The sequence below is a fragment of the Prenolepis imparis genome, unplaced genomic scaffold, assembly GCF_030444845.1.
Source record: "Prenolepis imparis isolate NDT839.2.m4 unplaced genomic scaffold, iyPreImpa1.0 SCAF_11, whole genome shotgun sequence".
Taxonomy (NCBI): domain Eukaryota; kingdom Metazoa; phylum Arthropoda; class Insecta; order Hymenoptera; family Formicidae; genus Prenolepis; species Prenolepis imparis.
In genome coordinates, this window is record NW_028141169.1 from 13196610 (window position 1) to 13214927 (window position 18318).

Sequence of the window (18318 nt, forward strand, 5' to 3'; positions counted from 1 at the left end):
GCTTCACAGGGAATGGCTATATGTATACTGGATATAGGGTATTATATCTTCTAATGATAAAATTCTATCAGACAAATCTATACGTTTAGTATAGACGAGTATTCTTGTATGTCTCTTCATAGTATAGTGTAAAAATATAAAATTTAACGCAAAATTTTTATTTAGCGGTACATTTTTAATAGTTTTATTTTTAATATTTCATGCTTTCAATTTAATCGTGTTGTTGTATGTAAGTCTTTAGATTATAGGTATCTTCATATATGTACATATAACAAAATTTCTTTAAATTATAAATAAAATATAAAAAAAAATATTTTTAAATAAAATATTTTCAAGAAAAATATATTTAAATACTAATATATAATTGTAATATTTTAGAGTCATAATTTTTATTTCTTTGCAATTTACATGATTTATGTATCGTATATAAAATATAATATGACATAAATAATATAAATATTTGTCTCTTATATATAATATATATAATACATTTATAATATGATATAATATAAATAATATTAATACCTACACCTTATCCTTATAATATAAATACAATATATATAATATATGTGTATATTAATAATTTTGATAATTATTCTGAGCTTATTGTCCGGGCAATTACAGCGGCATCTTGTGGGTAACATCTTGACAGCATTTTATTGGGTACATAATGGGTGTCTTCGTATTTACAAAAATAACGTCCTATTTCGCTATTGTCGATCCATTTTGGGGTTGTTAACGTTATATCATCTAAATTAAAAAACGAAAATAAATTAATGATAACTGAGATAAAGTAAATAATAAATAAAATAAGAAAATTAAAAAAGTATAATAGTTAAAATATATATAAAATAACTAAATTTATAAAAACGGAACAAAATAAACCGAAAGAAAATAAAATAATCTTTTACATTATGTACAAAAGGAAAGATTGCAGACTAAAGAAGTATAATTTAAAATAAAGATGCATTTCTCTAATGATATGCATACCTTCTCCCACGTAACATATTTCGTTCTTTTCTGTAAGAATTAGATAACCTGCTTGTTGCTTGGTATCGTTGAAATTAATGTAGATTTTCAACGGCAAAACAGGGGTCAATATTTTGTTTTTGGAGTACTTAACATTACATCTGTCTGCATATTTGTGCCATCCAATTATTACGCCGGTAGAAGGTGTGTCTGCATATCCATCATATTTATTTTTATTGTGAGTTACGATCATTCCAACCGCAAATTTTACTTCTTCCGGCCTTACATTTGATTGTTCTGTATTTTCAATGTGAAGACTGATCTGAAAAATGTAACATCAAACTTTAATTGTTATTTTTTGTCAAATAATTTCTAAATGAACATTTGTAAAAAGAATTAAATTACAACTAATTAAATTATGGATAATTATATAATATGTATATAATTATAGGCGCATTCGGGAAGACGTTATTAGCGCTGACAGCGTCGTTCTATCTCTATTACTTACTAAAAGTTGAACAAGGACAGAGCACGCTAATAACGCTAAAAGCGCGCTTCCCGAATCTAGTTTATATGTGTTATCAGAAAGAAAGATTTTGCAAAAAAAAATTTTTTATTATTATTATATATTAATATATATAGTATGTATAATGTTAACATACCTCTTTTAAATTCGTAATCCAGACGTATTCAAAGATTTCCTGTGGCATAGCCATCAAAGTATGACTTTGCCCGTCTAAATGCATAAGTACTTCTAACAAAAGTAGCTGCATCATAGCCTGAAAAAAAAAACATGTAAACAGAGCTTTCATATTTTTGACTCATATTTTTGTCAAGGTTACAAGGTTATCCATTAACGAGTGTTAGAAATTCTAACTTAGAATTAATAAAAATCATAGTATCACATGAGTAATTGCCCACCTCTTTAGCTGTTATTACAAAGGGTTCTGTAGAAGGGTTCTGTTGCCTGATAGGACAATGTGTATCGTCAAAACTTGTATTGAAACATCTGACATCGTTTGGATTATTCGTGACACTGTAAATAAGAAACAATTATATATATATATATATATATATATATACATATGTGTGTGTGTGTGTGTGTGTGTGTGTGCGCCATAAGAGTAAAAATTGCTGAAAGATTTATTTCAAATATAAAATAATTCAAATCAAATATTATACATACTATTTTGGCTTCCAAAATATACAGGTATTGCATGTAAATGGCAGCTTTCTTACATCGCAACGTAATCCAAGTCTTCTGGCCACACTATGGTATATTATTAATATTAGAACTTCTTGACCATATTTATTTTTTAAGACCTGTACCAGAAGATACAATACAAATATTAATTAGAGCAAAAATATTTTTAAAACATATATAACAAACACAAAATCATGCTCAACATAATTAATCACATAATTATTATATATTATAATCTATAAAATTATTTACATTATCTATAAACATGTCTTCCAATATTGTGTTTTTCGATCTGCTTGCTCGAAATTCTAATTCTTTAAAAATATATTCTTCGACTGCATCCATAATCTGTGTTCCTTCCTCTTCGTTCCAATGATTATCATCGATGTTATTGTTTTCCCAATACGAAAAATTGTCAGTGGACGTCGAAAATATCGAGTGGTCAGGATTTTTTTTTCTTAGGCAATTTAATACCTCTTGGGCGATTGTATTTAGTGATTCCTTTATGCAGGAGTACAATATATCTTTTTCGGGTTGAAACCATTGAGCAAAAATAGTAGCAGCCCGTTCCAAAAGCTGCTTTTCTTGAGGTTGTTCTTTAAATTTTTCCCATTTCTCCTTCACCGAACATTGCCTTAGATAGTCAAACATTTTTTTATTGTAATATCTTTCCGTTAGATCAGTTTTTCTGAAAAATTTACATATTAACTGTGTTAAATAAGTATTATTAATCTATGATATTCATAACACTTTATATTTATATTAAATCCTACCTTGAAGATTGCGCAAGCGAGCTTCTAATCTCATCAATGAAGAAAGAATTATTTATGAAATTTTCAGGCTTAGAAAATATTTCATTTAAATGTTCATCTAACTGAAATACTTGTTTGAAACTTGTAAAATTATCTATCAAATTATTGGTATCATAATGTTTATGAAGTATTTCAGATCTGTAACATTGTAATTGTCGCGCAAAATTTATTCCTGTCTTCACAAATAAGCTTTTACAAATAAAATTGTTTTCATCTTTTTGTCCGCTCTCATTGTCAGACTCTTTCTGCTCATTCTCCTTAGGTTTCTTGTCAAAAAGTTTTTTCGCAGAGGACCATCTAAAATTGGAATAAGTAATATTATAATATAATAAAAATAAAAGTTTCTTGTAAATCACATTAAATAGTTTTATTGTATCAGTAATAAATTTTCAGAGTAATACATTTTTTGAAACGCATAATATTCAAGTAAAAATAAATCGTGTGCGAAATATCAATCTTTCTGTCTTAATTCAGAAATCACAATGTATAATTTTTAATTTTACTTTAAATTATAATTAAACTTTACACTAAAAATATACATAATAACGGTAAAGTGGACAAATCAGTATTTCCATTAGATTTATTTGATAACAATAACGAATTATTATATTTATTATTAATATTTTCACATTCTATATTTACAAAACAGATTAAGTTATCAAATTAATTAATAAAATAATAAAATAAAATCATTAAATTAATAAAATAAAAATTTTTTATTTTTAAGCTTTTATGTCTTTTTTATATTGTACATATTATAATATACTGCTCACAAAAATTAAAGAAACATTTATAGGTCTATTCTGTACAACGCCCGTATCTCTATAAGCCATATGTAGCACTGTAGAGCAAAAAAGAAAGAGCGAAGAGCAAAAAAAAGAAAGAGCTAAAGCGCTATAGAACTATAGAGCTTATAGATCGAAAATTTTCTTACAGAATATACGATTTAATTGTTCTGATAAAATAGGCAAAATTCAGGCAGCTGTAACTTTGGTAAAATAAACAAAATTTAAATTAAAAAAAAAAGGATTATAAAGCTAGAATCTCTACTCTCGAAGAATCTATACTTTTTTTAATGTTCTATAAGTTGGTAATTTTTACAGAAAACCATGAACTGGACGAAATGAGAAATTTTCGTCTCACTTTGTGGACCTACAACTTTTTCATAAAAAAAAATTTGCGACAATTTTCGATCTTCCACTGAAAAAGCTTAAAGTTTTCCTTACTAAATTGTTTTTTAAAAATGTTTCTAAGATTTGTTGTTATTAAGTTATCGCGGATTAAGTAAAAAAATGAGCATTTTGACTTTAATTGCTTGTAACTCCGTTAAAAATCATCGTATCGCAATTCAGAAAACAAATTCATAAAGCTAAAACTTTGCTCTATCGAACGGTATAATTGTCAATTTTTTTTTGTAAACATACAAACATGATTCAAATGAATGAAAATAACATAATTTATATAATATTAGAATACTATATAAGTATAGTATTACAATATTATTACGTATATTAAAAAATATTTTATGCGTGATTATCTGTGTCCGTTTTTCTTTAAAATTGACAGAATAAATTCTGTAAATATTTTTTAAGTGAATTACAATTATAATTTAAGGTTGCTAAAGAAATTTCTTGTCTGATTCGCATAGTATAACAAGTATGGCAAGGTTACAGAGACAATCAATGATAAAACGAGACATTTTTTTTGAAAATACGATATTATAAAATACGAAAAAAACAAGAAAAAAGAAAAGAAGGAAAAGAATCTTTTTTTACGCGGAAAAATTCTCATGGATATCCTCCGATCTGCAAAGAAGTAGTGCCGAATTCGTACTTGCGAAAACCCCCTCGAATATCCTACTCGGACTTTGTTTGCGCGAGATGCCCGGCACGATTTGCATCGCTTCGGAACATCCCGCATTCAATGCAACATTCTTGAATAAAATTGCAACGGTTCGAATTGATAAAGATAGCAGATCTTAAATCATAATATGTCGTTAAAAAACCGATTTTTTTCAAATTGAGATAACTCAGCGAAAAATTATAGTATCGAATTCCGCCAAAGCGCATTTTAAAGAGAAAAGTTTGAATTTTTACCTATTGAGTGCTTTTTATCCTATTGAGCTACGTCAATTGATTCACACCGTGCAATTAAGAAAATTGGACCTTTTATTTATCACTTTTGCAGGTTCTTACTCTATCATTTGTTATTGCAAAACTGATCATTCCACGTAATCGGCACTAGAATTTTCTCAAATTACAGACTTTACGCTTCATTTTTGTTTTTTAAACACCTCGATATCATAATTATTAGCTGAGTTATAAATTCTTGAACTTTCACAATTTTTTACTACTGTTCAAGTGTACCGTTTTTTTTTGGCCGAGTGTATTTTTAATATCTTAATATCTTTATATTTTTTAATTATTTTATTTTTATAAAAAATATTTTTTGTAAAAGTCATACATTATGCGATAGATTAATTACAAAAAAAATACAAAGACTTACCTCTGTGAAAATTTCTTTTCCCAATGCTTTTCGTATTGAGCTGCCATCCGGAATTGTTTGCACGTCAATCTGAAGTTAATTTCATCTTCAATACTAATATCCTTATAGCTCAGAATGATGGCTTGCAATTCTGCTGGCAATTTCGATATCATATCCATAATAAAAAATAAATTAATAAAACACACACACAAAAATGTAATTTAATATGATCGCGAAAAATTATTGTTTGTATAAATAATTATCTGAAGATATATGAAGTGTACTGTGATAGTCTCTACGCTTTTGTCTACTGCACAATTACACAAATTCTTCACACTATTTTCACCTTTATTCTGAACTGTATACTGTATTCCAACAGAATGAGCAAACTTCGAGCAGCCCTTAAGATTTTGTATTTTCCCCACCTTTATATATACTGCATCCGACGAGAAGTCATGAAGGTTTCGAGCGAAAACTCGTTCGTTTCGTGCAGATCTCCTCCCATAATACGGGCTCTGAGCGTATAGTAGCGCGCCGCACTCTCTCCACTCTGCCCGCCTATGCATTGTACATTGCCAGCCTACCCTCTCCATTGGTTGTAAACTGGCTGTTTCGTCCACAATCTGGTATTTCTGAGAGTCTCTCAGGTACACACATGTATATCCTTGATATAAGATATGAGATAGCGTTAAGGAGATGGCAATAAATTAACAGCTTTAAAATTTGTCCACTTTTCTTAATTTCTAAAAATAATAGTAAAAATAATGATTTATTTTTCGGACTTACTAAGATCTTTCTTATCATTTGTAAAATTGATATATTGACAAATAAATTAGAATTATTTAAACTTTCGATTTTTTTAGAGACATGTCAATTTTGTCATTCTACATGTGAGTAACGTGATTTTGAGTAATGAGTAAGATGATGAAAGGTCAAATCACAATAAATCTTTATAAAAGAAAAAATACGCCAAGTATATAAAAATTTGATATTATATACAAAAATGCCTTTGTAAAAATTTTTTCTGGCAAAAGTATTTTTTAAAAAGATACTTATTCACGCACACAAAGTAATGTTTAAAAATAAACATACACATAAAATCAAAGTTTAAAAATAAAGTTTATAAATATATTTAGAAATATGCATAACTCAAAAATAAATATAAAATCAACGTTATTTAGCCAAGTATAAATAATGTATTAATTTCTGTAAATAATTATCTGATCTAATATAAAATTTATCATCGAATCACTTTGTATTTTTATAAGAGTGATGTTATTATCTATATAATCAAAACGCTTTAGACCCGGTATTGAAAAGATTAATATGATGAACAAAAAAACTTTCTCTTTTTCGGACAAACAAAAAAATTTCTTAGAAATTTGAAGGATTTCTCAGGTAATTTATACCTGCCGTTATGTATGTCCTTAGCATAATGGGATAAGGCTGTGACATATAAAATGACAGTAGCAGGTAGTTCAATTTATTTAAAGCTTTTTTACTTTACTTATTTTTTCAGATTTACTAAAATTTTATCATTTGTAAAAATTAAAAAATTGATAAAAAAATTAGAATTTTTTTAAATTTATGTTTTTTAAAGACATTCATTTTCGTCATCTGATCGTCATTGCATATATGAGTAAGATGATTTTTACTAGTGAGACGAAAGGCCACGTTAAGTTAAATTAGAATTTTAAAAAGTGGACTTTTTATATAGATAAAAAAATTTATTGTAACAAACCTTTTATATTATTTCGATGTTATAATATTTGAATGTACGTACAGTCGCGGACTAAAAAGGTTGTCCGCTGAATTATGAATTTTAACAATTTTATTATCATTTATTTAATATATTAATATATTTGCCCCCTTTTTTATGCATCTTGTACGTCTGTTCCGCTAGAATATGTCGTATGCATTGGTACTTATATACTTAAATAAAATCCGTATTTCGAAACTTATCATAGCAAAAGCGGACAACCTTTTAGTCCGCAACTGTACACTGGTCAAAAAAATTATCGCAACACTTAATTAATATCAAAATTTTGCATAAATTCAAATAAGCATATCTCAACGAAAAATTGTCGTATTTAAAAAAAATTTTTTTTTGTTTTAAAGAGTAAAAGTTTCTACTTTAAGGAACTTTCGTTAGATTTTGATTTTATCCTCTCTCCCTCCCTCCAACCCTTTAAAAGTAAGGACGTGTTTTTTTCCAAAAAATTGCATAGTTTGATGAACTAGGGTGTAATAATTTTTTTCGCAAATATCATCATAACTATCATAAAATATGGACTTTTCTTTGCAAATTAAAAAAAATTGAATTTATATACAAATAAAAAGAAAATAAAAAAATATTTTATTCATATGACTAAAAAAATGATAATAAAACATTAAAACACAAAAGGTTATTTATCAATAAAATAATATTAAATATAAAATTAAAAAGGCAAAACAAAATAATTATTAATTATTTATAATAATTTAAGAACATTTAAATCTATGATTGCGTCCACACAATACATTTTTATTTATATTATCTACATTTCTTGGGGCAGATTGAAAACCTCAAACTATAAAAGAATTCTTGTTATTATCAAGAACTTTGAATAAATTGAGTATTGGCTTAATCGATTTTATTTTAGAACAATTAGCAATTTGCCATTTTTTTCACTTCGTCATCTAATCTCTTACGTCTTTCCCTTATGTATTTAGAAGAGACCAAATTCGATTTTTCAATTTTTATGTTATTTAAATCTTCGATCAATATTATAGGTATAATATTATTATAATATTCTTTGAAAATATTATAATAATTATATGTATATACATACTATATATATATAATATATATATATATATATATATATATATATATATATATATATATAGATCTGTATATGTATATAATATTTTTTTTTAATTTTGCACAGTTTTTTATGTGAGTTTTGATTTCTTTCATCATAAACGAGTGATATCACAATATTCTTCATTTGTATAATTTATGCCGTCTTAATTTATTTAAAGAATTATTTCAACTTTTATAATCTTTGTAAAGATAATCTTTTTTATACTAATATCTTGTTACGTCCATAAACTTCACAGTTCTTTTCTCTTCTCCGATTTATGCAAATCAGTGTTTTACGGAAAAATTAACTATAAATTTAAAATAGAAAACTCGGGAAAGGGTCTGCGAAAGAGCCCGAGGCCAGACCGACGAAAAACATGTGATATTAATAGAACAAATAATCGATTAATTTCCTCATTATTATAGAGGGAAATAATGTCGAAATCTCTCGCTCGATTCATGTTAGGAAACATAAAACAGCGATTACAAGAGAGACTGAGGACAGACTAATGAAAATATCTTTTATAATTTCCTAATTATTATAGGAAGAAAATTAATAATGTTGAAACCCCTCGGCCGACACTTGTTGTATCAACCGAAATTAAAAAGCCATTATTCTTACAAACGAGAAAATCATTATGGAAGAGAGTAAAATTCGAAAGCTGTGACTATGAATCACAAGACTCAGCACTGCCCTACAGGTGGGACAGACTCATAAAAGAAAAACGTCACGTTTGTAATCAAACGAGCGCGAACTCATCGTAATCGACTCTGACTTGGTGCTCGGCAACTTCAATTGTAATTGTCACTAAAAAATATAATGATAAGTCACTCTCACACAACGATTCATGGAAGGTGCTATCTGTCAAACATATGTAGAGACAATAATTTAATTCTTTAAATCTAAATCTATATGTATTCCTTCAACCCTTCTTATTTTGTTATAATTAATTAAATGAATTCAATTAGAACTAAAATAAAGAATGTCAAAATTATATTCATTTATTAGTTTGAATAAAAATAAGTCCTAACAAAAGATTTTAGTAGCCATCCTTTAACATCCCTGTCTCTCTTCCACCCGCCCATGATCGCACTAGGTCCTATCCTGTGTAAAAGAGATTAAGTTCCCTTACCGAAAAAAAACCACCGAACGAATGCCCGAGATAAACAAGGTAAAAGTCGTTGACCTGTTATCGGGGCCGACAGTTCGTTCGAGTTGAAATCTGATAGATTTCGAGAAACATTTGTTACGTACGTCCTCCGTAAGGCCCATCCTTTCCACAGGCCAGGACGTAACAATCTATAAGCAGTAGATTTGCAGCAGATTTCATGCAAAGAAATGTCATTAGATTGCTTGCGTATTATGTAAGAGGTTTTTATAATATTTTATATAAAATCTTATCTGCATAGAGACAGTCAGTAGCATTTATGCAAATATTTGTAAACGCAAACTCATTTTCTTTGCATATGTATAATCTCGATATTGATACTATAATTTAATAAAAATAAAATAAAATAAATAAATTGTTTCGAACTTTTTGAAAAAATGTTTGAAGTTTCGCGGATGACATTTTTCAAAAAACTCGATACAACTTATTAATTTGTGCTAGAAAATGTATCGAAGTCTACGGAGGAATTTTTGAACAGCTTTTGTAAAGTTTTAAGCAGAATAAAAACATTAAACATTTATTTTAATTTATGTCTTTTTACGAAAGCAACTTTTATCCTTTATAATTCTGAAACCATTCGGATTCGGACATATATTTATTAGATATTTTCAATTTATTTTTATATGCTAAAGTCGCTATATCAGATTTGGCACTGGGTTCAGAGACACACTGTTTATAACGTTTCGAATGTAGTTTTCTCTTAAAGAAACTTTCTCTTTTTTGGAAACGAAAAGATTTCTTAGAAATTCGAAGGGTCTCTCAGATAATAAACACCGTTTCGTATATATATATTTTATTATGTCTTTGACATAATAAGATAGCGTTATGGGGATGATAATAAATCAACAACTTTAAGGTTTGTCCTGTTTTCTAAATTTCTACAATGAAGTAAAAATGATGATTTATTTTTCAGACTCACTAACAATAAAATCTTTTCCATCATTTGTGTAAAATTGAAATATTGACAAATAAATTAGAATTATTTAAAATTGCGATTTTTTTTGAGACGAATTTTATCATCCGCGTTCCATATGTGAGTAACATAACTTTGAGTAATGGGTAAAATGATGAAAGGCCAAATTGAGTTAGAATAAAAAATATTAATTCAGTTGGAAATAATTTAAAATAAAAAATAATTATATAGGTCAGGGTTAGAATAAAAATCCAATAAAATGGATTATTCCTATAGATAAAAAATACATTGTCAAATATTTTCTACATTATTTTGTTATAGCTTTCAAAAAATGTCAGCCAATTATACGATACTAATAAACATTCTTTGATACAAATACGCCATCCAACATTATGAAAATAAACACACAATTTGTCTATTTAGAATGTTAGACTTTTTTATATTTAGTTACATTGTTTAGACACAAATGTTAAATTATTCTATATACATTTATATATTTTAATGTGGAAATATGCAGAAGTGTTATTCTCTGATTTTGATGATTTTTATAAAATATATGTAAATAAGAAACTAGAGTAAATTTTTATGTTTAAGTATTTCTCTCTCTCTCTCTCTCTCTCTCTCTCTCTCGCATATTTAGTGTTAAACTATTACTAGGAATTAACGATATATTTAAATGAATATTTACTATTATGTCCAGACTCACGGAAAGAAGAGTCAATGAGACATAACTATTTACCTCAAACAACGGCAGGTAGTCAGTGTTTGACCCAAAAATATACTTTACCTTAAACAGGTCAACAATCAGGAAGGTCGCTTTTATTCTATTTAGAAGGCAATTTGCTCGGTGGCCTCTTTTAAAAAAGAAAATTTAATCTTTATTATACGACGAGAACGAGGCCTAGTGCAATCTCGGAAAAAGAGAAAATGGAGCGGGTTTGTTATTAAATGATAATAATAAATTCATATAAAATAATAATTTATTCTGATATGAGATTTCAGTTAAAATGGTTACAGTAAATATAGATATATGTACATCTCTCTCTTCCTAATATAAATTTGGTTTATTTGGTAAATATGTATGTTTTCTTCAATCCGCGGTCGATGTTACGTAAGTACGGAAGTCATTAATCGGAATAAAGTGGGAGAGGATTTATTATTAAAGATAATTTTTAAGGTTTCGATTGGTTAATACATAACAAATATTTCATAAATAATAATTTAAATGAATTATGTGTGTGTGTGTTTTATAATTACTCATAGGACAGTAAGAGCTTTTCTATTTGGAGGGGGGATAATTTCTCCTCGGTTGACTCGTCGGCGGGATCGATGGTTTCAGAAAATTCTTCTGATTCTTCAGGTTGTTCAAGGGGGAATTTGGAGGAGAGCCGTCGAGGACTATAATCGGGGCGAAATGAACCTGAAGGAATCACCATGTTTAGGCGAGGAAGGAAGAGGAGAGGGAATTCATGGTGATTCAGGGAAGAAGTTCGGCGAGTAACTACTCTGTGTGTTCGGTGTGCGTTATTAAAACTATTATTGTTGTCGCTATTATTGTCGTTGATACGGTCGCTGATCTGATTGCGATTTAATTGAGCGAGTTCTGCAGCAGCCCGAACCAGAGACTTCCTTATTCGCATATTCCGCCTTCCACGAGCTCCGTTTTTTCGTTGTCCACTGAGAGGAGATGAAGAATTAAAATCGATGGCGAGAGAATCTTTGTTATAAAATGGTTCTTGGACTTTTCCTATTTTGACTATTTATATTTTATATTTTTATTATATCTCCGGAAAATAGCGGAGAGAAGAGAGTTACAGATTGGTTAAATCAACAATTAATAACAAACACTAATCGAAAGAAAAAGAAAAAAAAGGAAAACGCTTTTACGCTTCTAAGTCCAAGATTTATTTCGGAGAATCGATACAAGAGAATAAATAGGATTAGAAATTTTCAGTCTACTTACTATTTATTGTGCGATGAAAAAATATCAATGGATAAAATTGGAGGGTAGCTCTGGCCTGGTCTGGTCGTTGCTGTTTGGCTGATTGAAACTTCGCTCGGCTATTATTGCACAACATGATCACTGATGCACTTCACTCGATGCACTCGAAGATTCATGTGAGTGCGATAATTAGGCTAGTAGTGATGAGTAGCTCGAGCGAGACGTAAATGTGTCGTTCCGCGGGAAAGTTCTCGCTTTTATATCCCGCTTCTTGGTTCACTCCCTCCGTTTCGTCTTCTCGATAGAATCCTGCGAATAAGAATTAGTAATCGCGTTTTTCGGTATTTTTTACTTATAAATTGAGAATTAAATAGGCTATAGGAGCCGTACGGGGATTTCGGTGCGTTGATTCCAACGAAATTTAATAAAATAAAATAACATTTTTTGTCACGTATATATATGTGTGTATGTATGTATGTATGTATGTATGTACTTCCTTTTGTATGCTTCTTTCGTAAAATTTTCATTTTTTGAAAAATTTAAAATTTCATAAAAAATAAATCCCTTTATCGATTTTCGTCAAATTCAATATCAACCAACCTTTAATGATAATCTATTCATCTATCATGTAAAAAAATGTAGACCGATATCTCAAAATTTATGGAAATTAGAGCAATCACGCCTTTTTTTTTAAAAATTCAAAATTTTATAAAAAAAGAACCACTTAGCCGATTCAAGCCAAATTCAATACCAACCAACCTTTAATGATAATCTATTTGTATAAAAAAATTTAACCCAATATCTCAAAATTTACGGAAGTTAGAGAAATCACGCCATTTTTTAAAAAAATTAAAATTGGATTAAAATCTAAAACACTTTATGAATTTTTCTAAAAATTACAGTAAATAAAAGTGTTGTACTACCTTAGTTGTGTGCAAAATTAAAGCGCTGTAGTTCAAGCAGTTCTTGAATTATGGACGTTTGAAAAATCCGTAGATGGATACATACATACATACATACATACGTACATACAGACATTTGGTAAAAATGTTATTTTTCGATGTTTTGGAACATTCTAAACACATTGGCATAAAAATCCGAAAAAAAAATTTTTTCACGGAAACAAAGCTTCCTCTATGAGGAAGCAATATCGATCACAATAAAATATAAAATATGTTTGATTAATTTTACTAAAAATATAGTAAAATTTACTAAAAGTATGGTAAAATTAATGAAACATATTTTTAATATTCTTCCCATACCATATTGCCCCACGATTACCATGATTTTCAGGGTAAATTCTAAGAGGAAATTCTCTCTGTATACGTGAAGCTTAGGCCGGTATTCATAGTCGGATTTCGTCTTAAGTAGAAGCCTTAAGTTAAGGCCTTGAAAGGCTATGCGGCCATTTGATTAGCCTGCTGCTCTAAGCCCTAAAGTGTGACGCAATTTCCGGCTAAAAACACTTTAAACACGATGGAATAATTTGGAAACCGGATTTGTATTCAGTATCTAAAAAATTACGTCTAAAAAACGACTAGTCTTTTTCCAGTTCATTTTTTTGGTTGAACAGTAATAATTAATAAAAAAAGAATATAGCAAAGCGGATTAATAAGAGAGAAGAGATACAGAGAAAGAGAAAACAAATTGCGAGCGGTTACCTACAAAACATTTCCTTCAATTGTCGATTTATTCTCTTTAACTAATACAACTAAATTTAGTAAAATTTATTTTCTTTAATATTTAAAAATTAAAAAAAAATAACTGCTTGCACATTCTCGTTTTTACGCCTTGGCTATTATTAGTCTATTTTCCTATCTATTTTTATATATATAAAAAAAATATAATATAAATATAAATGTAATATGTATATATAATATAATAAGAAAAACAATAAATATATTAAATAAACATATATTAACTATATATTAAACATTATTAATTTTGCATTTTATTTTATTAATTTAAATACATTATTAATTTTGCATTTTATTAATTTTTTTTAAAGTCTATTTTGTACTTTATTCTAGTAAATTTTTAATTAACTTTATTTATATTTAATTTATTTATATACATACGCTTGAAGATAATTAATTATTGTGTGTGTGTGTGTGCGTGTGTAATATAAATATAGATGTATACATGGTAATATAAATAGGTGTTATATACAGGGTGTCTCATTTTAAATGACCCAAACAAATATCTCAAAAAATATAAAAAATACGGAAAAATGTTTTATACAAAAGTTTTTTGACTTCGAGGGGGGAGACTATCCAAAGTCAAACCAATAACACCATTTTATATCTCTCTCGAAGTCAAAAAACTTTTGTATAAAACATTTTTCCGTATTTTTCATATTTTTGAGATATTTGCCTGGGTCATTTAAAATAGGACACCCTGTATATAACATAAATATAATATAAATTATATAATATAATAAAAAAAAAATAATATAACTATCAAAAATTAATAAAATTGCATTCTTATTTGATTAATTTTATTATTTTAATGTTTTAATGTTTTAATATTATTTTAATGTTTTTTAAAATTATTTTTATTTTATTAATTTAAATAGTTTATATTATTATTTAATATTTAGTTTGCTAAACTATACTATTTTAATAACTAAAATAATTAATATACTATTTTATAAATACGAGTAGAATGTAAAAATTAAGTAACTTGTTATAGTTGCACAATAGGATTCCACTGTATATATAGTTTTGCCCATTGTATTTACTATTGTATATTCTTAGTGTAAAATTTAATTAGAATTTAAAATTAAAGATTAAATATTTTATATTTTCTGAATTAAAACATAAAAAATTTATATTTTGACTAATACATTGAATATTACGCATTTAAAAAAATATATTGCTCCGAAAATTTATTACTTATGCAATAGCACTGTTTAGTATAGTTTTAAACAGTTTATTAAAATATTTTCTATTTCATTTTCAGATGGTCTTCTGCAAAGAAATTTTATAACAAACAATATAAGGAAGAGAGGAAGAAAAACTCTGAAAAAAACGAACAAAAGGATGAAGAAATAAGTTTTGACTTTATAGAAACAGGCATAAATTGTGCAAGACAATTATGGGATTATGTGTCTCAAATCATTCATAGACATTATCATAAACATGGTTATGAATTAATCGATAATTTAATAAAATTTGAAAACATATTTCGTGTAAATCAATATTTAATAAACTTTGATGAAATGTTTAATAAGCCAGAACATTTCATAAAATATTGTTTCTGTATTGATGAAATTATAAAAACTTGCTTATACAATCTCCACGACGTACGATTCTCAATATATATTATAGTATTATCAATTTCATAAACTAATGTATTTCTCGCACAGTTAATATGTAAATTTTTCAGAAGAACTGATTGCGATCTAACCGAAAGATATTGCTATATGAAATTATTTCGCTTTATGAGGCAATGTTCGTCGAGAAAGAAGTGGGATATAAGATTGAAAAAACAACCTAACCAGTTTTTGGAACGGATGGCTACTATTATGGCGCAATCGATTCAACTCCAAAAGGATGTATTTTACTCATGCGTAAAAACATCGTTGGATAATATCGCATTAGAGGTGCTGAATTATCTCAGAAAAAATCACCCCGATCATTCAATATTCTCGACATCCGCTGAAACTTTTTCCTATTGGAAAAACAACAATATCGACGAAAATCATTGGAACGAAGTGGAAGGAACACAGATTATGGATAAGCTCGAGGAATATATATTTGGCGAATTAAATTTTCGATCATGCAACTTGGACGACACAAATTTGGAATACATGTGTATAGATAATGTAAGAATGTTATTACAGATTTAATATATAACATATGATCATACTCAATATGTTATATTATAGCTTATTATTGCTATGAGTATGATCATATGTTATATATTGAAAATACTCTTGCTCTCGAATTAATTTCTGTATTGTAATATCTGGTACAGGTCTTAAAAAATAAATATGGCCAAAATATAATTATATTAATAATATATCATAGCGTAGCCAGGAGACTTGGTCTACGTTGCGATGTAATAAAGCTGGCAGATACTTACAATATATTTTGGAACCCAAACTGGTAGGTAGCTATAATATTAAATTTAGAATTATTTGAACTTTTCGGCATTTTTACTACTATTATATACACATACTCATATAATTTATATTGTTCACAGTGCCATGAATGATTTAAAAAATGCAAGATATTTTAACATAACTTCTGAGAAATTTCCGGATTGTCTTGTGAATCAACTGTCGCTGCTCAGGACACTGCATTCGGAATTTAGAGAATCTTATAAAATAAAAGTTACAAAGGTTAATTATATACTGATATATGATTTTTATTAATTTATTATTTATTTCTTAAAATTTTCTTAAAATTTCTTAAAATTTCTTAGAGTATTATTTATTTATTATTTTTATTCTAACACTAACAATAATATACTTATAACTTTGACGAGTCAATATTGGCTTTACATATAGGCAGAAAGAATTATACAATTTCTTATATTTTTTATTTGTAATCAGTGCTTTGTTCACATTTACTTTTTGCTCATGCTCAATCTTTTTTTTTAGATGTGGTCCAAGATAAAAAATCTATATGAATATTTTCCAATCATAAATGCCTTTTGAAGCTAATCCACATAATTATAGCGGCAACGTGGTAAGACATAGGATGTATTAGCATTAACATTATACACACATGCTGCATATTAAAATAAAATAATAATAAAAAATAATCTCTATAAGAAGTTTCTGTCTGATTACATGTACAATTATACGAATTATAATTTTCTATAATTTAAATAGCTGTAATATAACTTGCTATAAGAGTCTATTTAAAAATTAGTTGACAAGAAAGATCAATTAAAATCTAATCTTACATTTTTCAGTTCTTGTGTTTCTTTCAAAAAACAGAGCGCACAAATGACAGACCAGAAGATGTAAAATATGCAGTAGGAATGATCGTGAAACATAGTAATCAATTTACAGATAGTTGTACCGGCGTGATAATCGGATGGCACCATTATGCATATGGACATGTTACGTGTTGCAGAGACACTGCACCCCCTGATAGCATATATATATTGCCATTAAATCACTGCCGTTATTTTTCTAATATGGATGAACAAGCAACTTACATAATTCTTACCGAAAATAATAAAATGTGTTACGTGAGAGAAGGTATGAATATTATTAGACGCGTCAATTTTATTTAAAATTATATTTGTTTACTTTACAAGTTTCCTTTGCATACAATAATATATTTTATTTTATTTTTTTTTTTTTTCCTTTGATTGCGTTTCCTTATTTAATTTAGTTATTTTATTTATTTTAGTTATTATTTTATTTATTTTCTTATTTTATTGTTTTCTTAGTTATCATAAATTTATTTGTCATTTACATCTTTTATTTTAGATGAAATAACTTTAACAAGGCCGAAATGGATCGATAATAGCGAAATAGGTCGCTATTTTTATAAATTCGAAGACATGCATTACGTACCAAATCAAACGCTCGCAAGTCTTTTTCCCCAGGACGCTGCTATAAGACAACAATATCAAAATAAAAAGGATAAAAATGGAAATTAAAATACAGCACGGTAGTTGGAGGACGAAAAGAAATATTTTATTAAGAGGAAAAATATCAGAATATTTATTTAAATGAATAATAGAAACATAAAATGTAACTGATAAATTTATCATTGTAAAATACACTATATTCATTTGAAATATGCAGCTATTTTCTGAAAAAATTGTAGTACTCTGTTCTATTAATGAATAGAATTTTAAAAAGAAAAAAAGAGAATTCTTCATTATTGATTAAGAGTTATTATGAATGCAAATTATTACATCAAAGTAAAACTAAATAAAAATATTTTTTTTTCAACATTAATATCAACTTCATATTTTTCTTTTCTAGACTTTAAAATATCCAAGAAATAATTAG

The 18318-nt window shown here is 27.4% G+C and overlaps 3 protein-coding genes across 3 annotated transcripts in view; 2 read left to right on the forward strand and 1 right to left on the reverse strand.

Annotated features, from left to right (window-relative positions):
• Positions 1-492: 492 nt before the first annotated feature.
• The window catches only part of LOC145942847 (F-box only protein 21-like), a 142382-nt gene continuing 124556 nt past the window's right edge, over positions 493-18318 (reverse strand). The window contains exons 7-15 of the mRNA XM_083049927.1: positions 5816-6133; positions 5491-5620; positions 2947-3282; positions 2426-2861; positions 2156-2292; positions 1891-2005; positions 1632-1748; positions 991-1291; positions 493-750 (exon numbers count right to left, since the gene is read on the reverse strand). Coding sequence (XP_082906053.1) covers positions 593-750; positions 991-1291; positions 1632-1748; positions 1891-2005; positions 2156-2292; positions 2426-2861; positions 2947-3282; positions 5491-5620; positions 5816-6062 — 1977 coding nt within the window. The 5' untranslated portion in view covers positions 6063-6133 and the 3' untranslated portion in view covers positions 493-592. The remainder of the gene's footprint in view (positions 751-990; positions 1292-1631; positions 1749-1890; positions 2006-2155; positions 2293-2425; positions 2862-2946; positions 3283-5490; positions 5621-5815; positions 6134-18318) is intronic.
• On the forward strand, positions 15781-16451 carry LOC145942964 (uncharacterized). Its single transcript, XM_083050146.1, has 2 exons — positions 15781-16164; positions 16317-16451. The coding sequence occupies exons 1-2, from the start codon at positions 15781-15783 to the stop codon at positions 16449-16451; spliced, it is 519 nt and encodes a 172-aa protein (XP_082906272.1).
• LOC145942965 (F-box only protein 21-like) lies at positions 16991-17960 on the forward strand. The gene is made up of 3 exons (XM_083050147.1): positions 16991-17032; positions 17262-17553; positions 17788-17960. Exons 1-3 carry the CDS (start codon positions 16991-16993, stop codon positions 17958-17960), a joined length of 507 nt encoding a protein of 168 aa, XP_082906273.1.